At 39.9% G+C, this 21,564-nt stretch overlaps 2 protein-coding genes across 4 annotated transcripts in view; one reads left to right on the top strand and one right to left on the bottom strand.

The window, feature by feature from the left end:
* tubgcp4 (tubulin gamma complex component 4) overlaps positions 1-7,888 on the bottom strand; it is a 14,730-nt gene extending 6,842 nt beyond the window's left edge. The window contains exons 1-14 of one of the 2 annotated variants that reach the window (XM_008406046.2): positions 7,790-7,888; positions 6,569-6,697; positions 6,340-6,462; positions 6,206-6,259; positions 6,073-6,129; positions 5,211-5,290; positions 4,923-5,124; positions 4,308-4,473; positions 4,113-4,237; positions 3,612-3,662; positions 3,425-3,530; positions 2,926-3,033; positions 1,863-2,007; positions 791-968 (exon numbers count right to left, since the gene is read on the bottom strand). In XM_008406046.2, coding sequence (XP_008404268.1) covers positions 791-968; positions 1,863-2,007; positions 2,926-3,033; positions 3,425-3,530; positions 3,612-3,662; positions 4,113-4,237; positions 4,308-4,473; positions 4,923-5,124; positions 5,211-5,290; positions 6,073-6,129; positions 6,206-6,259; positions 6,340-6,462; positions 6,569-6,697; positions 7,790-7,867 — 1,602 coding nt within the window. In that variant the 5' untranslated portion in view covers positions 7,868-7,888. Of the gene's footprint in view, positions 1-790; positions 969-1,862; positions 2,008-2,925; positions 3,034-3,424; positions 3,531-3,611; positions 3,663-4,112; positions 4,238-4,307; positions 4,474-4,922; positions 5,125-5,210; positions 5,291-6,072; positions 6,130-6,205; positions 6,260-6,339; positions 6,463-6,568; positions 6,698-7,279; positions 7,465-7,789 lie in introns of those variants that run through there. The other variant, XM_008406047.2, reaches the window with a different exon arrangement.
* A 74-nt stretch (positions 7,889-7,962) lies between these two features.
* Positions 7,963-11,140, top strand: cdkn2aip (CDKN2A interacting protein). Of its 2 annotated transcripts, none has more exons than XM_008406049.2 (4): positions 7,963-8,040; positions 8,651-8,897; positions 10,037-10,161; positions 10,363-11,114. In XM_008406049.2, exons 2-4 carry the CDS (start codon positions 8,653-8,655, stop codon positions 10,944-10,946), a joined length of 954 nt encoding a protein of 317 aa, XP_008404271.1. In that variant the 5' UTR covers positions 7,963-8,040; positions 8,651-8,652; the 3' UTR covers positions 10,947-11,114. The 2 variants fall into 2 exon arrangements, with proteins under 2 accessions (XP_008404271.1, XP_008404270.1); XM_008406048.1 differs by lacking the exon at positions 7,963-8,040 and adding an exon at positions 8,047-8,448 and having other exon boundaries at positions 10,363-11,140.
* The last annotated feature ends 10,424 nt before the right edge of the window (positions 11,141-21,564 follow it).

Raw genomic sequence — 21,564 nt, 5'->3', positions numbered from 1 at the left:
GCTGAAAAATAACATCTGATTTTCTTCATACCAGATCCGATTTTCTCACTTTCTTTTCTAAAAAAGAAATTACATATGACAGAAAATTATATGTAATTTTCTCTCATATGCTACAATGAGCGCAGCAGATGTGCGGCTCCACCAGGTGCTTGCTAATTGCTGCTGGCTAGTCTGAAGGAGCCGAGTTAATTTTGTTTTTTGTTTAACATAGTGGCGGAAATGGGCTTCCATAGAAAATAGTTCCAGAAAGAGGTTTTTATTTCAGTCATCCTTTCTGTGAATTGTACAATGGAGTATTAAAGCCAGTATAAGAGAATTTTGGTTTAATTACGGGAATAACGTTTTAGTATTACCAGAATACAGATGCATTTTTACCGAACATCTTATATTATGACAAAAAAAGTTGTTTTAAACAGAAAAACGCTTCTATAGTCATCAAGTATAACTTAAAAAAGAGGTTCAACATTCCTCGTTTTAATTTTTGGGTATTTTTGTGCAAAACATTGCTTCGTTCTCCTTATATTATGACTTTATTCTGGTAATATTAAAACTTTATGCTCATATTATTTCGACTTTATTGTCCTACTTCTGTACCCTTGTAATTAAAATCTTAACCCGGCCCTAATCGCACGCCGTTGAGTTGATCTGAATTCAAACTCCAAACAAACAGAAGCTGTAAAACAAGATGGCCGCCTGGGCCTGCTGACATCAGCAAGGAGATCTTTTGTGAAAAAAAAATAAAAAATGGAATAATCAATAAAACGGAGTAATCGCCCAGATCTGGTTCTACCTGTAGGTAGTACTGCAGGTTGTCGATGAGGAACGCCATGTGGTTGCGGAGCCTCCACTTCACTGCGTCTGATTGGCTGGACTTCAGGTGCTTCCTCTGCATCTGCASAGCCCAGCAGTGCTGCAGCTGCGACTGCACCCGCCGCACGCTGAGCAGGTACCTGAACACCACGTTGTACCTGACGCACAGGAAGTGGACATGAAGGCTGAGGTCAGAGATTAGAGCTGCTTAAAGGGCCAGTGCTCTTCCAGACACAAATCATCATTTTATAGCACAATCAAGTAACTATGTTAACTTACATATMAAATAAATTTTACTTCCTGATTTAAACCCTTGAAACTGGGCCYGTCTCTTTAAGAAGTTCCTTCTCTTTCAGGAAGTCCTCCCAACATGGCTGCTTTATTAACCCTTTAACGTTTTTACTGAGMAGTGGCTACGATGATGTGCGGCTCCACCAGGTGCTTGCTAATTGCTGCTGGCTAGTCTGAAGGAGCTGAGAGGGGGAGGAGCCATTTTGCACATTTGAATGGTTGCCATGGGGATTAAAGGATTTGTCAAACATGAATGTGTAGCAGCGTGATTATAAAATGGGAAGTTTATTGCGGGATGAAATTATATGAGCTTTTTAATTTGAAAAGACGACAGTTTCACTGCAAAACTGCAGGGTAACTTCCGGTTTTGAAATTATGATTTCATTTGCATTTAATGTGTTGTTGTGACTGTGAATTGTTTCTTTGCTGCCGAGTACATGAACCTCTCAGGTTACTGTTTTGAGTTTAACGGATTGTACCGTTACGGCGGGTGAAATGTTTTCCCACGCTACCAGACGGTCTCTCTTTCCATTTGGATCCCATGAGAGAAGGTATGAAGTCTTTCTGTGCWTAATAAGTGTATTTTATRTGTCATAAGTGATAGTTAAAACACTGTTTTTCTAAAATAATGTGGTATGGGGCAGTTAAACWTCGTTAAAGAGTGGTAGGAATGTATTAGCAGGTATTTAGCAACTCTTATGCTATATAAAGCATTGCAAAAAGTTGATTTYACGYGGTACTGCCCCTTTAGTGATACGCACTTCTCCAGGACGGCRGGCGTGAAGAGGATGTGCAGCGGCCACTGGACCTTGTAGGCCAGGCCGAGGGCCGCCCAGCCGGTGGGCGGAGCCTCCCGAGGAGACGAGTCCTGAGGAGGAGTGGCTCCGTCTCTGGGACCCGACGCCTCTGAAACACAAACCAGAATAAATCTGATCCGCCTCACTGGAACCAGCTGCAGAAAACATGAAACTGAAGGAGCTCCAAATGTTTTTAGGCTCTTCTGAAAAGGAATCGTCTGTAAATGTTCTAACTGAGGAAGATTTTTAATGAATTTATTTATGACGGTTAACTTTTTCTGTTTTCTCTGTGAATGTTTCTCTGTGTGTCGCTGCCACTACAGAATTTGAATTGGGTGAAGCTAAAACTGGAACTTGTAGAGTTTTGGGTAGAATATATTTACAAACAGGTCTCAAAATGCAAAATATATAATCTTTGCACAGTTTTGGATTATTTACTGCACTGAATGTGTCGTTCTTTCTGGAAATTGAYTTTATTTAGTCTGTATACTAATGATGAATCGATTACTAAGTTAGGTGAAGATAATTTCAATAATCGATTCACTCATTAATACCATTAATTGTTTACAAAACAAGTTCTACAAAATACACTACAAGTTGATGAATKCAGACTGTAAATCCCCCGAAAACGTTAAAATATCTCAAAAGTTACAGAAAGTACATAAAAATAACTGGCTRGTGCTTTTTTCTTCAGTATACTAGAATTTCATAAAAGTTTCACATAAAAAACCTTTAGAAGTAGCAGAAGAATATTAAAATACTCCCAAGGTACCAGAAAGTACTGTAGAATAAATACTCTGAAAGAAAAAGTACCAGAAAGCAAATYTCTGGCATCATAATTACCAAATTTTCAGCTTAAAATGAATAAATTACTCTAAAATAAATATTTTTTTTTATATACGAGAACAAATATTTCTGTCTCATAAACTCTCCAACCAGCAGATGAGCCTTTAATGACCGTGTGGCGCCTGCTGCCTCATCGCGCCGATGTTTCTCCGCTGACCGGTGGGATGATTTGTGAGCTGACCTTTGGCGTCTTTCCCCTGGTAGTCCACAGTGAGGTGCAGCAGAGGCAGCAGGTTGTCGTCGTCCAGCAGAACCTTGTGCGCCGCCTGCTGGAAGGCAACGTTAACGTCTGCAGGCAGAAAGCACAGAAACGGGAAAACTGCTAAACACATTTTAAAAATAACTTTAAGCACATTTACCAGCCAGGAGGTAGGAAAATAAACAAACAATGAAAAAAACTAAAACCCAAAAAGAAAAACATAAAAAGCAAGAAAACAAACAGCATAAAAAAGGAAAAAAACAGAATCAAACAGAAAGTTAAAAAAGAAAAACAAAAAAAAAAACAACAAAGAAAAACAAAACAACAAAAGACAAACAGAAAGCTAAACAGAAAAAATGAAAAAGAAACAAAGGAAGGAAAGGCAAGCAGAAAGAATGAAAGACAAAATCTAAAGACAGAAAACAAGGAAGACAAACAGAAATAACTGCGCTAAGCCCGGCTGTGAGGCAGCCRTGCTGACCGTGCTCAGTGACCGCCGTTGGCGGCGTCTTCAGCATCTGCTGGGCGAGGTCGATGAAGACCTGGTAGAGCTCCCCGCGGCCCAACARGTAGAAGTCCTTAACGATCTGGAAGAGGCCGGGAAACGTCAGCACACATCCATCCTTCAAAGAGTTCTGCTCCAGAAAACAAACGGCATGATCACAAACCTTGAGCTGCTCCAGCAGGTCCGCCTCCTCCACCATCAGCGTCCAGAGGTGCTGCAGAGCAGAGAGACGTTATCTGGACCGGGCTGGGCGGTTAACCCCTTACTGATCAATAAGATTAGTGCTTTCTGAAGATTTCATTTTTTGAAAAATTAGGATTTTTTTCCACCAATGCTCTCCTTGGGTTTCAAAAGTTCAAAATATTGGTTTTTAAAGGGGACCTATTATCCATAATTCACATTTTGTATATTTTTGTTCTACCATTTGGGTTTTTACTACTTCTAAAAACAACCCAAGTGATTAAAAAGAAAAATTAAAAAAAAAGTTTTTTTGGCAATAACTTAAAAGTTTTTCTTGGAGCCGTTTAAAAAACTCGTCAGATGTAATGTGACGGGCTGGAGGTACCTAGCAACTCCAGCCTGTTACCTAGCAACCCAAGCAGAGTTCCAGCACGTACAATGGCTGCTGGAAAAGAAAAGTGCTATTTCAAACATCTGAACCGACCTCGGCCACCGCGCTCCGGATCCCGTCGATCACATTCTCAAAGTCCACCAAGCTGAACAGAGGCTGCTGTTTGAGTCTGTGCAGCTCGGCAGCAAACGTGTCCTCCTGGTGTTTCAATATGGAGCCTGAAACACAACAGTGATCAGAACCAGGAGGCGCCCTCACGATGCTGGGCGCGGGTCTGCGGGTCAGTACCGGCTCTGGACGGGCTGTGGTTGTGGTTTTCAAACATCTGAACTGACTCGCCCACAAACAGGATCTTCTCTGCCACCCGGATGGGAATGTAAGACGGCAGCATCTCTGTTCGCAGAGAGAACTGCTGCAGAGACGGAGCCAGCATGTTCTCCTCCTCGATCAGCCGCTGAGCAAAACACAAAAGTTAGAAACCATCAAGTCAACGTTTATTTTATTTCAACAGCAACCGGGCAGTTCAAAGTGCTTTATATCATAACAGCAGATCTTGATGCGTTCTGAGAGAAGGCTGACTTTGTAACTGACTTTATGTGACTCTAAGACACATGAAGACATTTGTCTTAACTAGCCTTTTTCTGAAGAACAATTTTTAAAAATGTCATAATTTGTTTTTTTGTTCATTTACTTTGCATATTTAAAATGTCTTCCAGTTTAAGTGTTAATTTAAAATGTATTGACGTCTGAGAAAGTGTCCTTGCATTATTATTATGTCACCACAATTAAAATACAATTTTCATTTACCGCAACGATTTTTGAGGAAATTTATCGTCCAGCAAAATTTGCGACCATTCTTTAGCTAAGATTTGAAGCAGTAAGGTTCTGCCTGCAGCGCCTCACCAGGTCCTGCAGCTCTCTCAGCTGTTTTCCACTCAGACCGCCCAGCCCCAGGTCCTCCTCCTCCTCGTCCTGGTTGGCGGCGGCGCCTCCTGCGCTGGGGCCCTGCTTGATGAAAAACTCCTCGCTTTGGTCCAGCAGCAGCCCGTGCAGCATCCAGGCGGCGAGCTGCTTGTACATCACACCGTGACACACGGCCAGAATCCTGCAGGAAGAGAAGCACCAGAGCACGGTTTCATTCTGCATCTCAGAGTTAAACTGAAACAAACTTTGAAACGGGAGCGGACTTACTTTTCTAAAGCCATGCGCACCGGAGGAAGCCCCCCGCAGCTGTGCTTGTACACCGTCTCCAGGATCTGGCAGCCATGGATCTAAAACAGCCAGATGACTCTGWTAACCGACTGTGTTTTAAAAACATGAGTATGGAGCTAAAGTGGTGCCATAAAGTTTGTTCCAAAGAAAAAAAAAAATTACCCAAAAAAAGGTTTAGAAACTGAAAAGTTTATTTAATCAATCAATCAAATTTTATTTGTATAGCAAATTTCCGCAGCARGGCATTTCAAAGTGCTTTGAATCATTAAACACAAAAACACAGTCATGCAACATCAAATAAACAAAAAAAAAAAACATTAAAAAAAAATTTTAACTGAAAATTTTTTTTATTGAAAACAAAGATTTTAAACTGAAAAAAAATTTGAATTTGRAAAAAAAAGTTTTAAAAATGAAAAACATTTTTGAAACTGAAAAAATAAAGTTTTGAACTTGAAAGAGATACTGAAAATAAAGATTTTAAACTGGAAAAAAGTTTTCAGTGTTTTTCAGTTTCAGATTTGAAACTGAAACTTTTTAATATCCTTTAGTTTCATCCTTTTTTAAAAAAAAAAACAAATTTTATGGCCCTAATTTAGCTCCATATAGGAGTCCATTTAAGGAAGAAAAATGTAATCTTTCATATCTGACTGGAAAAAAAACAGTCTTCTAAAATCAGAAGATATATCAAAAAAAAACCTCTGATGAGTTTCTGAAAAGGGTAAATTATGAAGAGCTGCTTTATATATCAAATCACAATTATCATCACAGTGTTATTGTGGCCATCAGTATAAATCAAAATGAAATATTTTAGATCGTAAACTCCTCATTAAATGCTTCTTACCTTCTGTGACTTTATAGTTTCCACCACCATGATAACGGAGGGAAACAGCAACTGAAACTTCATTAAAAAAAGACAAAAGTTCAGTCAAACTGTCACAGTTGTGAAATACATAATCGTTTGTTCCCAGAGTTACCTGGTCGAGCTTGTAATTCACATGGGATATCGTCAGATGTGGGTCTCCCAGGAACTGAAACATAAGCAGAAGTTAAACCAGCGTCCCGTTGCGTGYTAAGCTAGGCGACGTCTTTGGCTGCGCTGTGATCTTACTTCCTGCTCGAGGTCCAGCAGCGCCTGTCGGTACGGCTGCAGCATGGAGTCCAGTCCGGTGCAAAACGCTCGCAGGTAGATTCCATGAAGACCCGTCTGGTTCGGCTGGTTGGTGTGATGTTCCTGAAAAACACAACATTCATGAAWTAAACRGGCAGCTGGACTCATTGAGTTCGTCACTTTTGCTAACTTTATTGTGGAAGTAAAGTTATGTAACACAGAGACTCACTTGTTGATGAACGTGGCCGGTGTGCTGCTCTATGAACTCAGTGAAGCGAATGTAATCTGAGCCCAGTTTGCACAGCCGGTTCAGGACACTGGTCTCACTGGGGTGAAGGAAGGGAAGGTCCTGGGACACCTAGGACAGAAACCACATATGATGTTTAACTGAGATAAAAAATTAGTTTTTCAAACTAACATACCTCACCAAGCACTGCAAAAACATAAAACCTTACCAAGAACTTTTGTTTAGTTCCTAGTGTAAATATCTTAGTTCATTTTAAATAGAACAAAACTAATTAACAAGTAACTTTTCAGCAAGATATAAGATATTGATGAAAAAGTTCTAGTTCCACTGGCACATTTTCTTCATTTATATATGGAAAAATGTCTTTTTAAAAGTGAAATCATCTGCCAGTGAAACTACTACAGGTTCAACATTAAATTATTATTTACTGAAAAGTTGCTTGTAAGTTAATTTTGTCTTCTTTCAAATGTACCAAAAAATATTTGTACTAGAAATTGTACCAMAAATACTCGGCAAGACGTTTTGCAGTGCGCACAGGATTCCTGACGCTTTAGAGAGGAAACTGCTGCAGYTCATCAATTTGGGAAGGGTTACATGACCTTTTCTAAACTATTTGAAGTCCTTMATCCTACAAAGGGAAAGGTTGTTCACAATCACAAGTGGAAAAGCATTTTAGATAACTATCCATCTTACCAGGCGTGGAGAAATGACGATAAATCCAAAAGCGCCATTTCAGAATCTAGTATGTTTTCACTCAAGGAATCTCGTATTTGCTTCTCATCTCCTGGATACTCAGAACAGCGACTCTTGAAAATCTGCAGCTGCTCGTTTAACTTTTCCACAACCACTTTGTCCTTCAACTTAACTTCCCATTAAGATGCTTGGATGCATAAAAGTGCTCCCTTTTATTGGACTGTCTGGACAACTGTTTATTCAGCAGTCTTTGTAGGCCAAAATCTCAAAATTTTCATCGGTTTTATGTAATATTTAAAGTCTGTGAGAAACTGACCATTTGTTTTTCGCTTCCTGTAAATCCACCACAATTAACTATGTGGACTCAATATATTTATTTGTGTTTTATTTTTTTTTTAAATTAAATTACTCAAATAATTTATATCAGGTAATAAAAAAAACAGCTCAATATGAATGAAAGGTTTAAAATTCACAAACAGCTAGCTGGCATCCATTTTGCATCAGTTTTACCTGTAAACCTGTCCGCTTGTTCCATGTGAAGATGGTTCCGGGGTATCCGCTGAGYGCCAACAGCAGCTCGTGAATCATATTCRATATTTAAATTATTGTTTTTTAAAAAGTCMGTTAAATCAAAGCAGAGTTTTATTTTTTTCATTCACGGASAAAAACAAACCGCCATCAGACTTGAGAACAACCGGAAGCCGTTACTGGATGAACGCTAGCACTTCCGCGGTTGCTATGGATACCAACAGCAGCCGAACGTAAGCTAGCCAACGCTAAGTCGTTTGTGTCCGTTTTAAAAATATTAATAAATATGCCTCAATAATCAGACTGGGTGGTTTAAAGTTGTTCTTTATTTGCGAATTTTATGCGATTTGCGAATGGGAGCCGGTAGTTTACGTYTGAGTTGTGGGAATTGTAGTTTTTCTTCTAAGTCGCGGCTCTTACGTCACTGTTCGACAGTGYAGCTAGCTAGCAGCTTATCGCAACAGAAACAGCGCAGCATGTGAGAGTTTCTTAATGTTAAACGAGGAGATATTGACTCCAAAACAATGGCGGACTTGTTGCTTATCCCATGTAAGATGAACGATGCTTCGTAGTTCTTCGTGGGCCTTTTGGTTTAGCTAATGTTTCTCGACTTGACGTTTGGTTCAACTTATCGTCAGCAGGTGAGAGCCACTTTGTAACATTACTGGCCAGTTAAATCAAACAACCAGGTGAGGTAATAACGGCACAACACGAGGTATTCAACGGCTTAAGCTATCCTTACTTGTTTTTCATGTTGGTTAATGCTAATCTGAGTCGGTCTAACTTGGGTGCTGCTTTGATTGAGAGCGGAAGTTTTGGAATCACTGTCCCTGTGTCCATCAGGGATGGCGGGGGTGAGATGTGGAGATGACGTCTCAGAGTACCTGAGCCAGAACCCGCAGCTGGCCCAGTGGATCGAGTCGTTCCGGGGCTACTGYGAGAGCAACAAGCAGTGGTCTGCTCGGAGGGAGTTCATCCTGAGGAACATGGAGGCTTTCCCCACGGTGAAGCCGGGGACCTGCAGCAGCAGCTTGGACAGGCTGCTGTCTCTGTCCATGGTCTGGGCCAACCACGTCTTCCTCGGCTGCAGGTAGGTCCCTCTGGACTGGACATTCACTTTAACCAGGGCCGGTCCAAGGAGTATGAGAGTTAAGCGGCTGCTTAGCGCCTCCACACCACCAGGGGGCCCCAAGAGCACCAAACTAGCATTATTAAAAATATATATTTAAAATTACATTAAATAAAACWAACTAAATGCTATTACACATTAAAAAATATTTATTGTTTTTATAGTTGTTGCACAAATAGTGGTCAATATTATCTTATTTTGAGTATTATAATAATGTCCCAKATTTTGCATCAAGTTATTTTCAGTATGGCACACATTGATATAGAGTAATGTCTGCAATGTAATACAGTATATTGTGCAACTCTTTATGAATGCTGTCATCACAATAGGGCATAAAAATAACGTTTTAGATTTTTTTCAAACCATTTCTGATTTAAATCAATGTTTTCTCACTAAATATATTAAAAACAAAATATTTTCAAAACGTGTTTTTTATTTAAATCGTTTGGTCTGTGAATTGTACAACGGAGTATAAGGGACAGCCTATGATCATTTTTGTTTAATTAATTAAGAGAATAAAGTCATAACATTAGCTGAAAAAAGGCTCAATTTTATCAGAAAAATTTAATAAAATTACATTAAAAAAGTAATTTTAACAATAAAAAAGATTATAAGGTTCTCAAGATCTAACATAAGCAGCTCAGTTCCTCACAATAAATTCTGTTGTTTGCTAAATAGTTTGAAATTCCGGTCATAATTTTATGCTGATTAGTTTAAAGATKAAGTATTTATCTCTAAAACCAATACCAAAGTATAACTTCACAAGGTGCTCAACATTCCTCGTTTAAAATGTTTGTTAATTTTCATGTTAGAGTTTTCTTAAAATTACTACTTCATTCTAATATTACTACTTTATTCTGATCATTAAAAATCGTTGCTTGGCCCTAATATTCTGTCACGTGACTTTGTGTTTATTCAACATTTTAATTAATAACGATTTTCAGCTTTACCATCAAGAAATGAAGTCAAACATTTTTTAGCAGTTAACAACAAAGTGGACYAATTTYAGAAATCAACAACCAGAAAACGGCAMCTTCTGTGCTTTTTCCAGCTTCTGTGCWCATCCAGCTGATGTAACTTTGCTCTCCTCTCCGTCTCAGTTACCCGCAGGCCGTCATGGACAAGATCAAGGATATGGGCGAGGGGATCGCCGTCCAGGACCCGCCGGTCCACAAAACGACGAGAGACGGAATCACAGCCAGAGGAAAGCGCGGCGCCCCAGACGGTGATGAAAAGCACATTTTCATTATTGTGAAGCATAAAAGTGACGCTGGTTGGGTTTTACTGAACAGTTTGAGTTTTGTTTGCTTTAATTTGRGATTTTAAAAAGGACATCTGATTTTGATGGAGTGTTTCTTCATCATTAAACATGTCTTCTTCTTCTTCTTCTTCTTCTGCTTCAACAACGTTCTGTCTTCGTTCCCAGACGGCGACCCCGAAGGCTGTGTGAAGCGATCCAGAACCGAGGCCGACGGCCGGCCGGCCGGGAGAACGGCGGCGCGGTCTGCCGTCCAGAAGTCCGGGCCGCCGCCTCAGGCTCCGGCGGAGCAGCAGCCCTTCTTCAACCGCCTCTACAAGGCCGTGGCGTGGAAGCTGGTGTCGGCCGGCGGCTTCGGCCCCAACCTGGACCACTTCGAGATCCTGCGCAGCTGCGTGGAGTCGTGCAAACAGACGGTGACGTGCGTGTTCGTGCCGCTGAAGGACATCGCGGGCCTCCCGGCGGGACGCACGCAGAAGGATGGCCACGTGTGCGAAATCCGCTGCCAGACCGTCTACATGGGCACGGGCTACGGGCGCGACGAGGCCGCCGCCAAGGCCATGGCCTCCAAAGAGGCGCTGAAGGTGTTCCAGGGCCGGAAAGTGACGGTAAAGATCTGCAGGCGGCGCTACAGAGGCAGGGAGGTGGAAGACCTGGTGCTGCTGGACGAGCTGCCGCGGACTCAGGGCTTCCCTCCGGCGCTCAGCTACCCGTTCCAGGACGAGCCGCAGGACGAAGGTCCAGACTGTTAGCCAAACCTGATGCATCTTAGAACAAAAGGAAAGCGCTAAATTTAGAAAAAGAAAAGGCTTCGTGACTGATTACATCCAGTAACGAGCGGCCATGTTGTTGGTTTTGTTGCTGCTGAGTTTTAGCCGAACCTTTGACTCAGTTGAAATAAAACTGTCACTTTAACTTTAGTTCCTGAACAGTTTCAGCGTTTCTAGTGACAGGAAACTTCCAAACGAAGCAGATTAGAAATGCTACCATTTCCTTCCTGACGGTTCCAGTAAACCCTTTAATTTTAGGGTTGCTTTTCTCAGCCTTCTCTATTGCACTTTAAGTTATTTTTGACCAGGACTGGAGCTCTCTGCACTGCAAAAACACAAAATCCTACCAAATGTTTTTATCTAATTTATGGTGCAAATATCCTAGTGCACTTGAAAAAGGACTAAAATAATTTAGAAGTAACTTTTCAGCAAAATACAGAAGCTTATTTTATGTCAGTGATTCATTAAATTATTTACTTAAAATAAATAATTATTTAATTCCTTAAATAAGGAATTATCTAAATTATAATTCCTTATTTTATTTGAATAATTWAATACAAATTTTAAATAACTACTTATTTAAATATGTGAGTATTTATTAAATAGTTATTTAAATAATTATTTGAATATTAATGGTTATTAGTTCAATAATTATAAAACATAACTGAACCAGTTAAATTATTTAAATAGTTATTTAAAAAAAGTTAAATATGATTAGAAAAAATTTACATAATTGTTTAATTATTAAAATAATTTTCTTGTCATAAGAAAAAAAGAGTGAAATAATCGGCCAGAACTRCTTTTTCATAATTTTTAAGGAATTGTTTCCAAAAAACAAACTGAAAAGTTACTTGTAACTTATTTCTTTTATTTCAAGTGTATTAAGGTTTTGCACTAGAAACTAGATCATAAAAACTGTAAGATTTTGTGTTTTTACAGTGCGGAGGTCTCTGGTGCTGCTGAAGTTTAGTTTGTTTATAGTTTTAATAAAAAGTTGGAGCTACAGGTGCAAACATTTGTGCTGAATCGAGGGTCTCCAGTCATTTCCCAGACTCCTGCAGTAGCTGCGTTTCTGTTCAGCGAATAGTTAAACTCTGTGGCTTTTATTTGATTTCAGGATTAAACGTTTGCTGAAGTTGTTGAGGTTTGTGATGTGCAACGCGCTGAGCTGGAAGGATTTACGTTGAGAGGGTGAAAGTGCTGCTGTTAAGTTGGATTTTTTTGGTTTTTGTGGCTTTTGTTCCGGTCCAGGTTGATGATGCTGAGCGGAGCGTCTCCCCTGTTGGTGTGTGTTTACACATGTGCTCCTGTTTCTACATATTTTTAAATAAAAATTTAACCGAGAGCGTTGAGCGGTTCTGGCTTTTCCAGGCTGGTTTTGAGCAACTTGTGTGTGTTTTTTGGATTAAAAAGAGAATTATTAACAGACTTGTGTTGATCTCTGGACTTTTTCATGAAGTAGATTTAAAAATAAATTATATTCAGAATTTAGTTAACTAGAAATGAAAATACTGACTTTTCTGAATTAAGATCAAATGATGACAATATAGAAGAAATTAGGTTTTAAAAATTGTAAATATTGTAAAGCAATGTTTTTGGAAGAACTATTAAATCAGCTTCCTATCATTTTAATTGCAGCAGTTTTTCAGCTGATGGATTAATCGATGTTTTAAATTAAATAAAAGAAAAGAAAAAGTAGCAAAAGAAGAAAAAACAGCCAAAAATGTTGCATTCAATCTGACGGCCAAACTTGATCCTGATAARATTAGTCTTTGTATTTTCATATTTCCATACTTTGTGTTACTTTTGAAAATAAAAACTAATTTGATGTAAATTACAGGACTGATTTAATATTTTTTTGTATAATATGTATAATGAATATCCATCCATCGTCTTTACACCCTTGTCCCTAATGGGGTCAGGAGGTGCTGCTGCCTCTCCAGYYRRYGTWCCGGGYGAGAGGCGGGGTCACCTGGACAGGTCACCAGTCTGTCGCAGGGCAACACAGAGACACACAACCATGCACACACACACTCACACCTAGGGGCAATTTGGAGAGGCCAGTTAACCTGACAGTCATGTTTTTGGGCTGTGGGAGGAAACTGGAGAAAACCCACCATGCACAGGGAGAACATGGAGACTCCATGCAGAAAGACCGGGAATCGAACCCAGAACCTTCTTGCTGCAAGGCAACAGCTCTACCAACTGCACCACTGTGCAGCCCGTATTAGGAATAGTGGATAAAAAATATCCAGTGTCTTTTCCTAAATTGCAGCTTGGACATGCTAATTTTATAAGCCTAGCAAAATAAAGTAAGTGAGCAATATCGTGATTTTTTTWATACTTATTACAAAGAAATCAATTTCCTAGATTTTAAAAAATCCAGAAAATGTAACTTGCAAACCTTGAAAATCTATAAYGATTTACACATCGATGCTTTGCTTACTTCACTGAATGTTTATTTATCTAGCAGGTAATCATTTGGTGACCAATCACAAGTCTCAACATGACGTTTTTGACCGTTTTTAAAATGTTTTAGTAGTAAAATATGTTGAAAACAAAGTTTCATTCTCCGCTTTGCCTGCATGCGCTGGTTTGTTACTCTGCAGATCATCTACATTTATACGAGCCATCAGGGAAATAATGAGGAGCTTCTCTTTGAAGTACAAATGTGCCTCAACGCAACAACGTAGGAAGTGACAAGCAGATCACATCGACTAATGAAAGGAGAAACACACACACACACACACACACACACAGAGCACATGTTGGGTCAGCTGTGTTGATGAGGGCTGGAGGCGTTCGGCTGGAGGAGGATATCATGCATAAATGTCACCAGATTACTTCTGATGCTGACATCTACAATCATCTTTAATGAGAAACTGACTCAGTTCTGAGGTGAAGGGAAAGTCAGCGCACACCGTCTCAAATTATTAAAACAGCATGAAGGGAACCCCATGATTGAGCTGGTGACAGAAGGACAAAAATAACCTGAAAAAATAATCATTTTTCTTTCTTTTATCTCAGATATTCACCAGAAACAGATTTAAACGCTTAAACAAGAAAGAAAACGTGACAACCAGTAAAAACGTGACAAAAACAAGCAGGTGTCTGCATTAAAGTTGCGGTTATAAAGAAAGTAGAAAATTTGAGCAGGTGGAAAAAGTGATTCCAGGTAAATCTGGGGATGAGCCACTAGAGGGCAACAGCGGTCAAATAAAGCTCGGACGTCTCCCGCTTAATCGGCAAAGCAAMATTTTAACAGCTGTTTCCCAACAAACATTTAACCTGTACAAAATATCAAAAACTACATTTTACATTCTGAATAAAATGTTTGCATGTTTAAGTCGTTTGCAGCACAACTGTCCAGTTTGTGGAGCAATTTTGTGASTTGAATGCAGCTGAGTGTTCAAACAAGGAGCAGCAAAAACTGGTTTTGAACTGAATAAAGTAACAGAAATCATAATATAGTGACATTTTTCATCTAAATTTCTGCAGTCTGACTGGTATCAGTTGGAAAATATTTAGACCATCTTCTGCTTGAATCYAATACTTTATTAGATTATTGTGCTTATAATGATTTAATATTTATACCACAGGTGAGCCAGCTTCTTTGAAACAGCTTGACATTTTCTGCTGCATGAAGTTAATCAGTGCTCAAGTGCGCTTCAGATATTGCATTTTTTCTGGAACTCTTTGCATCTTAGCCCATTTTTAAAGTTTTATTTATGTATTGAAGTAGCATTTTGAGCTTCATATTAGTTAATCTGCTCTCCTCTGTCTTAGCATTTCCTAATTCACGAAGCAAATAGCACTATCTGTGTGATGGTGGAGAAACATGGTGTTTTTCCACCATGTGGAAACTGTACAGGAGAGTGATTGACAGCGCTAAGACCCTCCTCCTGGCTCAGACTGCTTGTTTTTGGTGCATTTTTGCAGATCGCAATAGTAGCTCAAGCAGTAGCTTGATTTTTTTTACACAGATTGTCTCATATTACACAACATGGTCACTGTTTTAATAAATATGGAAAAACAACATATTTTTGTAAAAGTTACATGCTGCAGCTTTAAGGAAACAAACAGTCAGAAATAACCAGAGTCAGGGGGAGGGTCTTAGCGCAATCAATCACTTGGGCTTGCTCCATCCTTCCTGCTATTTACAAATCCAGCTGATTCAACATAGCCTGCCAAACATGCTAAAGCTAGTTAGCATAGTCACCGATGATGRCGGATAAACAATTTTCCTGTAACAGTAAGTTGTTTTTCTATCATTAGCACATTGAGCAGGAGAGTGATTGACAGCGCTAAGACCCTCCTCTTTGCTCTGATTGGTTGTTTTTAACTGGATCGACGCAGTTTTGCAGACAGTAATAGTAGCTCAAAGAGTACCTCAATTTTTTTCCACATTATCTGTCACGACATAATAAGAACATAAAAAACATACTTTTCTTTTGTAAAAGCCACATACAGCATCTTTAAGCAAACAAACTTTTGTTGATTTGATTACATTTATCCTTTACAAACAAACATTTGATGCTCTAACTGTTTAACATGACAGAACATTGGGCTGATCATGGCTGCATGTGTTCAGACGTCATAAATCAGCCGGAAGCATCGCCTGCTCTCGCATTTTGCAGCCACCATCCTTCTCCCATGGGCCGCGGCGTCGTTTGTCTCCTGCTTTGTGTCTCCATCAATCACTCTCTAAATCATCGCGCTTCTGTCAACATCGCCATCTGTCATTCTGTCGAATTATCAAACACAAACAAACGTCCTCACCGATGGCCAATCGCCGCAGGTTGGAGGGGCCGCGACGTGGGTGGGGAGAAACGCTCTTGTCCACGTAAACAATCTCTATCGGAATCAGCGGTAATTCCCAGGAGAATCAATAACAAATCCTTGCTGTCGGGAAAAAGTATTGCTGCTCCGGAAATAAGATAAACAGCCTTTTTCCCCAACCAGCCACAAAGACACTTTTCTATAGTGGAGCTGTTTGAAAAGAGATGGACTCTGTTCAGACACAGAGGCGCATTCAAGATTAAGGTTTTTATTTTTTTTATTTCTGAAAGAAAAGTGGTATATCTAAACAAAAAAAAAAAGGTTTTCTCTTACCAAATCAATGACAGCAAAGTAATAAACTGTTTATGTGAGGCTTTTTTAAGCTCTTCCAAGTAACAGTTGGAACAGAAAGACTTTAATGTTTGACTTTCATTGCAAAAAAAAATCTCACCAAGTAGTTTTGGTCTAGTTTCTAGTGCAAAAATCTCAGTAAATAATTTTGTTTTTATGAACTGGGAGCCGTGTCAGAGGAAAGTAAACAGCACCTCTCTGCTCCAGTGCAGTCATACACTGTAAAAACACAAAGTGCACTTGAAGAAAGACAAAACTAATTTACAAGTAACTTTTCTACAAGACACAGGAGCTTTTTTTATGTAAATAATTTCTTATTATTGATTAAAAAAAGTACTAGTTTCACTACCAGGTTATTTCACTTATAATAACACATTTTCCCCATGTTGTACGTGAAATAATCTGACAGTAAAACTAGAACTTTTGATTTAAATTATTGACTAAAACTCCTATATTAGTTAGTTTTGTCTTATTTCAAGTGTAATAAGATATTTGAACTAGAAACTTGACCAACAATACTTGGTAAGAGTTTGTGTTTTTGCAGTGTAATTCTTTGGAAATGATGATTTCAGCACCATTTGTGGCAATTCAAATATGCCTTACTTTTGCAGCATACAGCATTTTATAATTACTGTATTTTCTCTTTATAAATCCGATGGTTTTCTGGCTGAAAGGTCAGCACGTATCCATGAGGAGCTGCTGCTCTGAGATGCCTGCAGGATGCTTGTGATGAAATTAGATTTCCACAGATGGTCATTTCGAGTCGCGATTGGATCCCATCAGGATTGTCTTGATAACCTTGAAGGGTTGGGAGTTTGCAAAGCGTGTCCTGCAAAAACTAATCTTCAGCTTTTATTTGTTAATGTACTTAGTATAGACAGAATCTTTAGCAGTGAGATAGATGTCACTAGATGTGTTTCCATTAACCATATAATTGCGTAAATTGGAAATATGAAAATAAATTTGTGTTAATGAAAACATGGCAGTTTTGAAAAAAAAAAAATCAAGTTTTTAATAAAAAGGCTATTGAGGTTGTTTTGGAAATACTTTTTTGCATGATCAACGACTGGATGTTACTACTGGCGGAAATGACGAAGAAGACAACAGGAAGTGGTTGGAGAATAATGTTTTTATTGACTAATCACGTGAACAAACTTATTATTGTATGATTTCAATTGGATTTTTTATTAAATAGAAAAACCACGAATGCAAAATTGATTTTTTTTCCCCCAACATTACCAGAATATCAACAAAATTTGCAGTAGAAATTAAGATATTGTTTTAGATGATTAGGCATTTGCATTTACTGAATTCAGGTGTGTTATCTGATGTTTAATCATTGTTTCTTTTCAGCACTTTTTGCTAATCTTTCCCAAGGAGGTTCAGACTCGTTTGAACTGATTTCTGGTCTCTGTTCTTGAGAACTGGCAACAGAAGCCTGAATGTCTTCCTCCATGTCTCACTGAGAAGATACCTCATATTTCAGAAATTAAAATTTGAACAACTCTATTGTCAATGGAAACGCAGCTACTGAAGAAAGACGTCAACAACGGCGGCCCGACGATGTCCGGAGGGTTCCGAACATCGGGACGAATCTCAGTGGGGAACTGTTTAGCAGTAGCTGCGTTTCCATTGATCATAAAATTGCACAAACTGGGATTACAAAAATAAATTTGCTTAATGGAAACAGGCCAGGGCTGCACAGTGGCGCAGTTGGTAGAGCTGTTGCCTTGCAGCAAGAAGGTTCTGGGTTCGATTCCCGGCCTGGGGTCTTTCTGCATGGAGTCTCCATGTTCTCCCTGTGCATGCGTGGGTTTTCTCCAGGTACTCCGGTTTCCTCCCACAGTCCAAAAACATGACTGTCAGGTTAATTGGCCTCTCCAAATTGCCCCTAGGTGTGAGTGTGTGTGTGCATGGTTGTGTGTCTCTGTGTGTCTCTGTGTTGCCCTGTGACAGACTGGCAACCTGTCCAGGGTGACCCCACCTCTCACCCGGAACGTTACCTGGAGAGGCAGCAGCACCTCTTGACCCACTGAGGGACAAGGGTGCAAGAAAATGGATGGATGGATGGAAACAGGCCAATAAAAAAAGGTATACCAGATATATCACACTTTAGCATTTGTCAAACTAATGTACATGAGATTTAAGGTTAGTGGAACTGATGTTTATCTTTAGCATTAGCAGAGCAAATGTTTATGATCAGCACTTTGGAGTAAGCAGAATTAATATTTATGACTTGTGCTTTAGGGTTAGCAAAACTAAAGTGATTAGTGCTTTAGCGTTAGCAGAATGAAAGTTCTTGATTAGTGCTTCAAGGTTAGCACAACTAATTTAGTAGTTAGCAGTGCGCACCACTGCTAGCTGGTATTAATGAATCTCACTTCATCTTCTGCTCCTCTATCACTGATGAGGCGACTTGACTTCATTCCAACTTCCAGATAATCAGGGTCACAACTGAACTGGGACCAACCTCTGTGTCTCCATACTAACAGGTGATGGGAACACATGGAGGCAGCTTCATGTGTTTTGGCCACAGGAGATGGTACCAGAGACAACATCACCCCTAGGATCGTAAGGTTACTCAAACATTCCTCACCTCATTACAGGAAGGGTAAAATTATGATGTGGAGACATCTGATAATGAGCAGACCGTGTCTGTCTGGAGCACAAAAGCTTTTATCCTCCAATTCAGTCTCTGACAGAACCCAGTGAATCCTCAGAGGAATTAACAGAAAAGCCTCTCTGTCTGCTGAAAGTATTGCTTTTCAAGAAATAAGATAAACGGTCCAATTTACAGCCCGAGCACAGAAGAGCCGCACCGTAAAGCATTTCTCCTCATACCAGAGATGCTTACTTCCTCCGACGGTATCTCATCTCTTATGTTTACATTTGGAACAACTTGGAGTTATTCACAGACTCGCATCGTGTCCTTATCTAACTTTGTAGCTCAAAGTTACGTGATTATATAAGCTGCCGTCTCATTGGCTCGGTGTGTGGATGAATTTAATGAAAGGACGCTGGTAGAATGTTCTTGGAACGGCTCATCCTCCGAACGCTTCATTAGACGCCGTCATTGGCACATAAAAAAAGACGAAAGCTTTTAATGAGTCAGCGTGGCACATAGAAAACAGGCGGCTAGTTAAATGTGCTGAGGACGGCCATGTTTGGAGGCTAAAATGGCAGGAATCCATGGAAGTAAAATCTTTTAATCATTCGACTGATTCTGCTGCATTTTAACTCGATGGTGGAGATCAGATCTCTGGAGAGTGAAGCCAGGAGAAGCAACGAATGCCTCACTTTATGTGAAGCATTTAGACATGTTTAAATAAGTGTAAATAATAAAATTAGGGATGGTTAAATTCCCTTCAGCTTCGGGGGCTTTGAGTAAACTGGGTGACTGTTAGTGTCTCATTTTCAGGCATTAGAATAGATCAGAGTCTCTACTGCTGTTCCTGGAAGCTGCTGTCAAAATTTAAAGCACTTGTTATAAAAAAGGTCATTTAAGAGGTCATTCACGCCAGCCCTGTTTAGTCCCCTTTAATCCAACTCCAGTTCGTTTGCCTAGAAACTCTGGTTTGTTTAGGGAGCTGCTAATGCTAATCAACCATAAAAATCAGACTCTGTTCTGTCTACAAACCTCCGTAGGGGTTCGAATGCATATGTGAACACTAAGCTGACCGGAAACTGTTCCAAAAACAGGAAGTGGACTATAACGCAGGGAATTCTGGGTAAATACCACCAAAACAAACGTGGTAGATTAGCACAGGAGAAATGGTTCGTGGACTTTTACCGAAGACAAAAGAGAAATCTTGCAACTGCTAACATCTGACGCTACTCTATTTTTGTTTCCATTTGGAGAACAAGGAAGTTGTGTTAGGGCTGCACAGTGGTGCAGTTGGTAGAGCTGTTGCCTTGCAGCAAGAATGTTCTGGGTTCGATTCCCGGCCCCAGTCTTTCTGCATGGAGTTTGCATGTTCTCCCTGTGCATGGTGGGTTTTCTCCAGGTACTCCGGTTTCCTCCCACAGTCCAAAAACATGACTGTCAGGTTAATTGGTCTCTCCAAATTGCCCCTAGGTGTGAGTGTGTGTGCATGGTTGTGTTGCCCTGTGACAGACTGGCGACCTGTCCAGGTGACCCCGCCTCTCGCCCGGCACGCTAGCTGGAGATAGGCACCAGCAACCCTCCTGACCCCACTGAGGGACAAGGGTGTCAAGAAAATGGATGGATGGAAGTTGTGTTAGGCGTCTTCAGAGGTTTTTGTGTTGTTTCCTTCAGTGGTTCTTCCTGCAGCGCCCCCACAGGCCGGGAGAGGAACAGAGTTTGTTTTGGCAGTGCAGTGAGAAAAAGAATCCCAGCAGCTGAAAATGTAACAAATGTTACATCTTGGTTCCCAGTCGAACTGAGTCTACCGGACTGCGCTGGAGCAGAGATGCGTGCAAAAGTTGCAGATCAGGTTTTGGTTTTGACTTTGCTGCACACTTTCTAAGAGTCTTGACATTTTTCTGTGGGCTTGAAGAAAAGATCAGCAGGTCACATTAATTAGCAGCTGAGACTTATGTAATAATATCCATGACGAATGTTTTGTTTATCTAAGCATGAGAGCTTTCGACAGATTGGCTGATGGCGTCTCTGTAGCAAAGGTCAAAGCCTCAAAKTGTGAATGCTTGCAGAAAAAAAACAATCATTTCTCAGCAGGTAAAAACTACTTGAATTAGAGCTGATAAAAATAAATTGGTTTGATGTAACAGATATTTTCACAGGGTAAATTATGTTCTATAAGCAACAATTTCCGATTTGGGTGAGAATAAATATGAATTTTGATGTTCCCTCTTTCTGTGTGAGTTCCTGTCCAGCTTTTAATGATTTATTAGTTACTATAATTTCTTTCAGGACAAATAAACAAACAGGAAGAAGGATTTTGTTGACTTTAGCAGCTGAAACAAACAGAACGTTGTTCATTATTGATGAGAGGCAGCTGAGAATATGGAGTAAACACATTAATGGTGGACATGAACAAAACTAAAGGAAATATCTACATTCAATATTTTTCATGTCACTGTCATCTGAAGAGGACGAATTTCTTTTTTTAAATTAATTTATAAATTCATTTCCTCGTGTGTTAGGATGAAACTTGTGAAGTCTGTGGAGGAAGATGACGCGCGTCGTCATTTCTGAGGTAAAAAAATAAAAATGTAAAAACCTAAAAGCTCTTTCTAATTGAGCTGTCTCTGAAATGCTGATCACTCTGGACCAGATGGTGACTGATGGGGATCCAGTCTGGTCCGATTGGAGTTCCAGGTTCTGATGGGGATCCAGTCCGGTCCTATTGGAGTTCCAGGTTCTGATGGGGATCCAGTCTGGTCCGATTGGAGTTCCAGGTTCTGATGGGGATCCAGTCCGGTCCGATTGGAGTTCCAGGTTCTGATGGGAATCCAGGTTCTGATGGGGATCCAGTCTGGTCCGATTGGA

Source organism: Poecilia reticulata, linkage group LG3, assembly GCF_000633615.1.
Source record: "Poecilia reticulata strain Guanapo linkage group LG3, Guppy_female_1.0+MT, whole genome shotgun sequence".
Classification (NCBI taxonomy): domain Eukaryota; kingdom Metazoa; phylum Chordata; class Actinopteri; order Cyprinodontiformes; family Poeciliidae; genus Poecilia; species Poecilia reticulata.
Note: the sequence above shows the minus strand (reverse complement) of the source record. Positions and strands in the feature narration are given on the sequence as shown.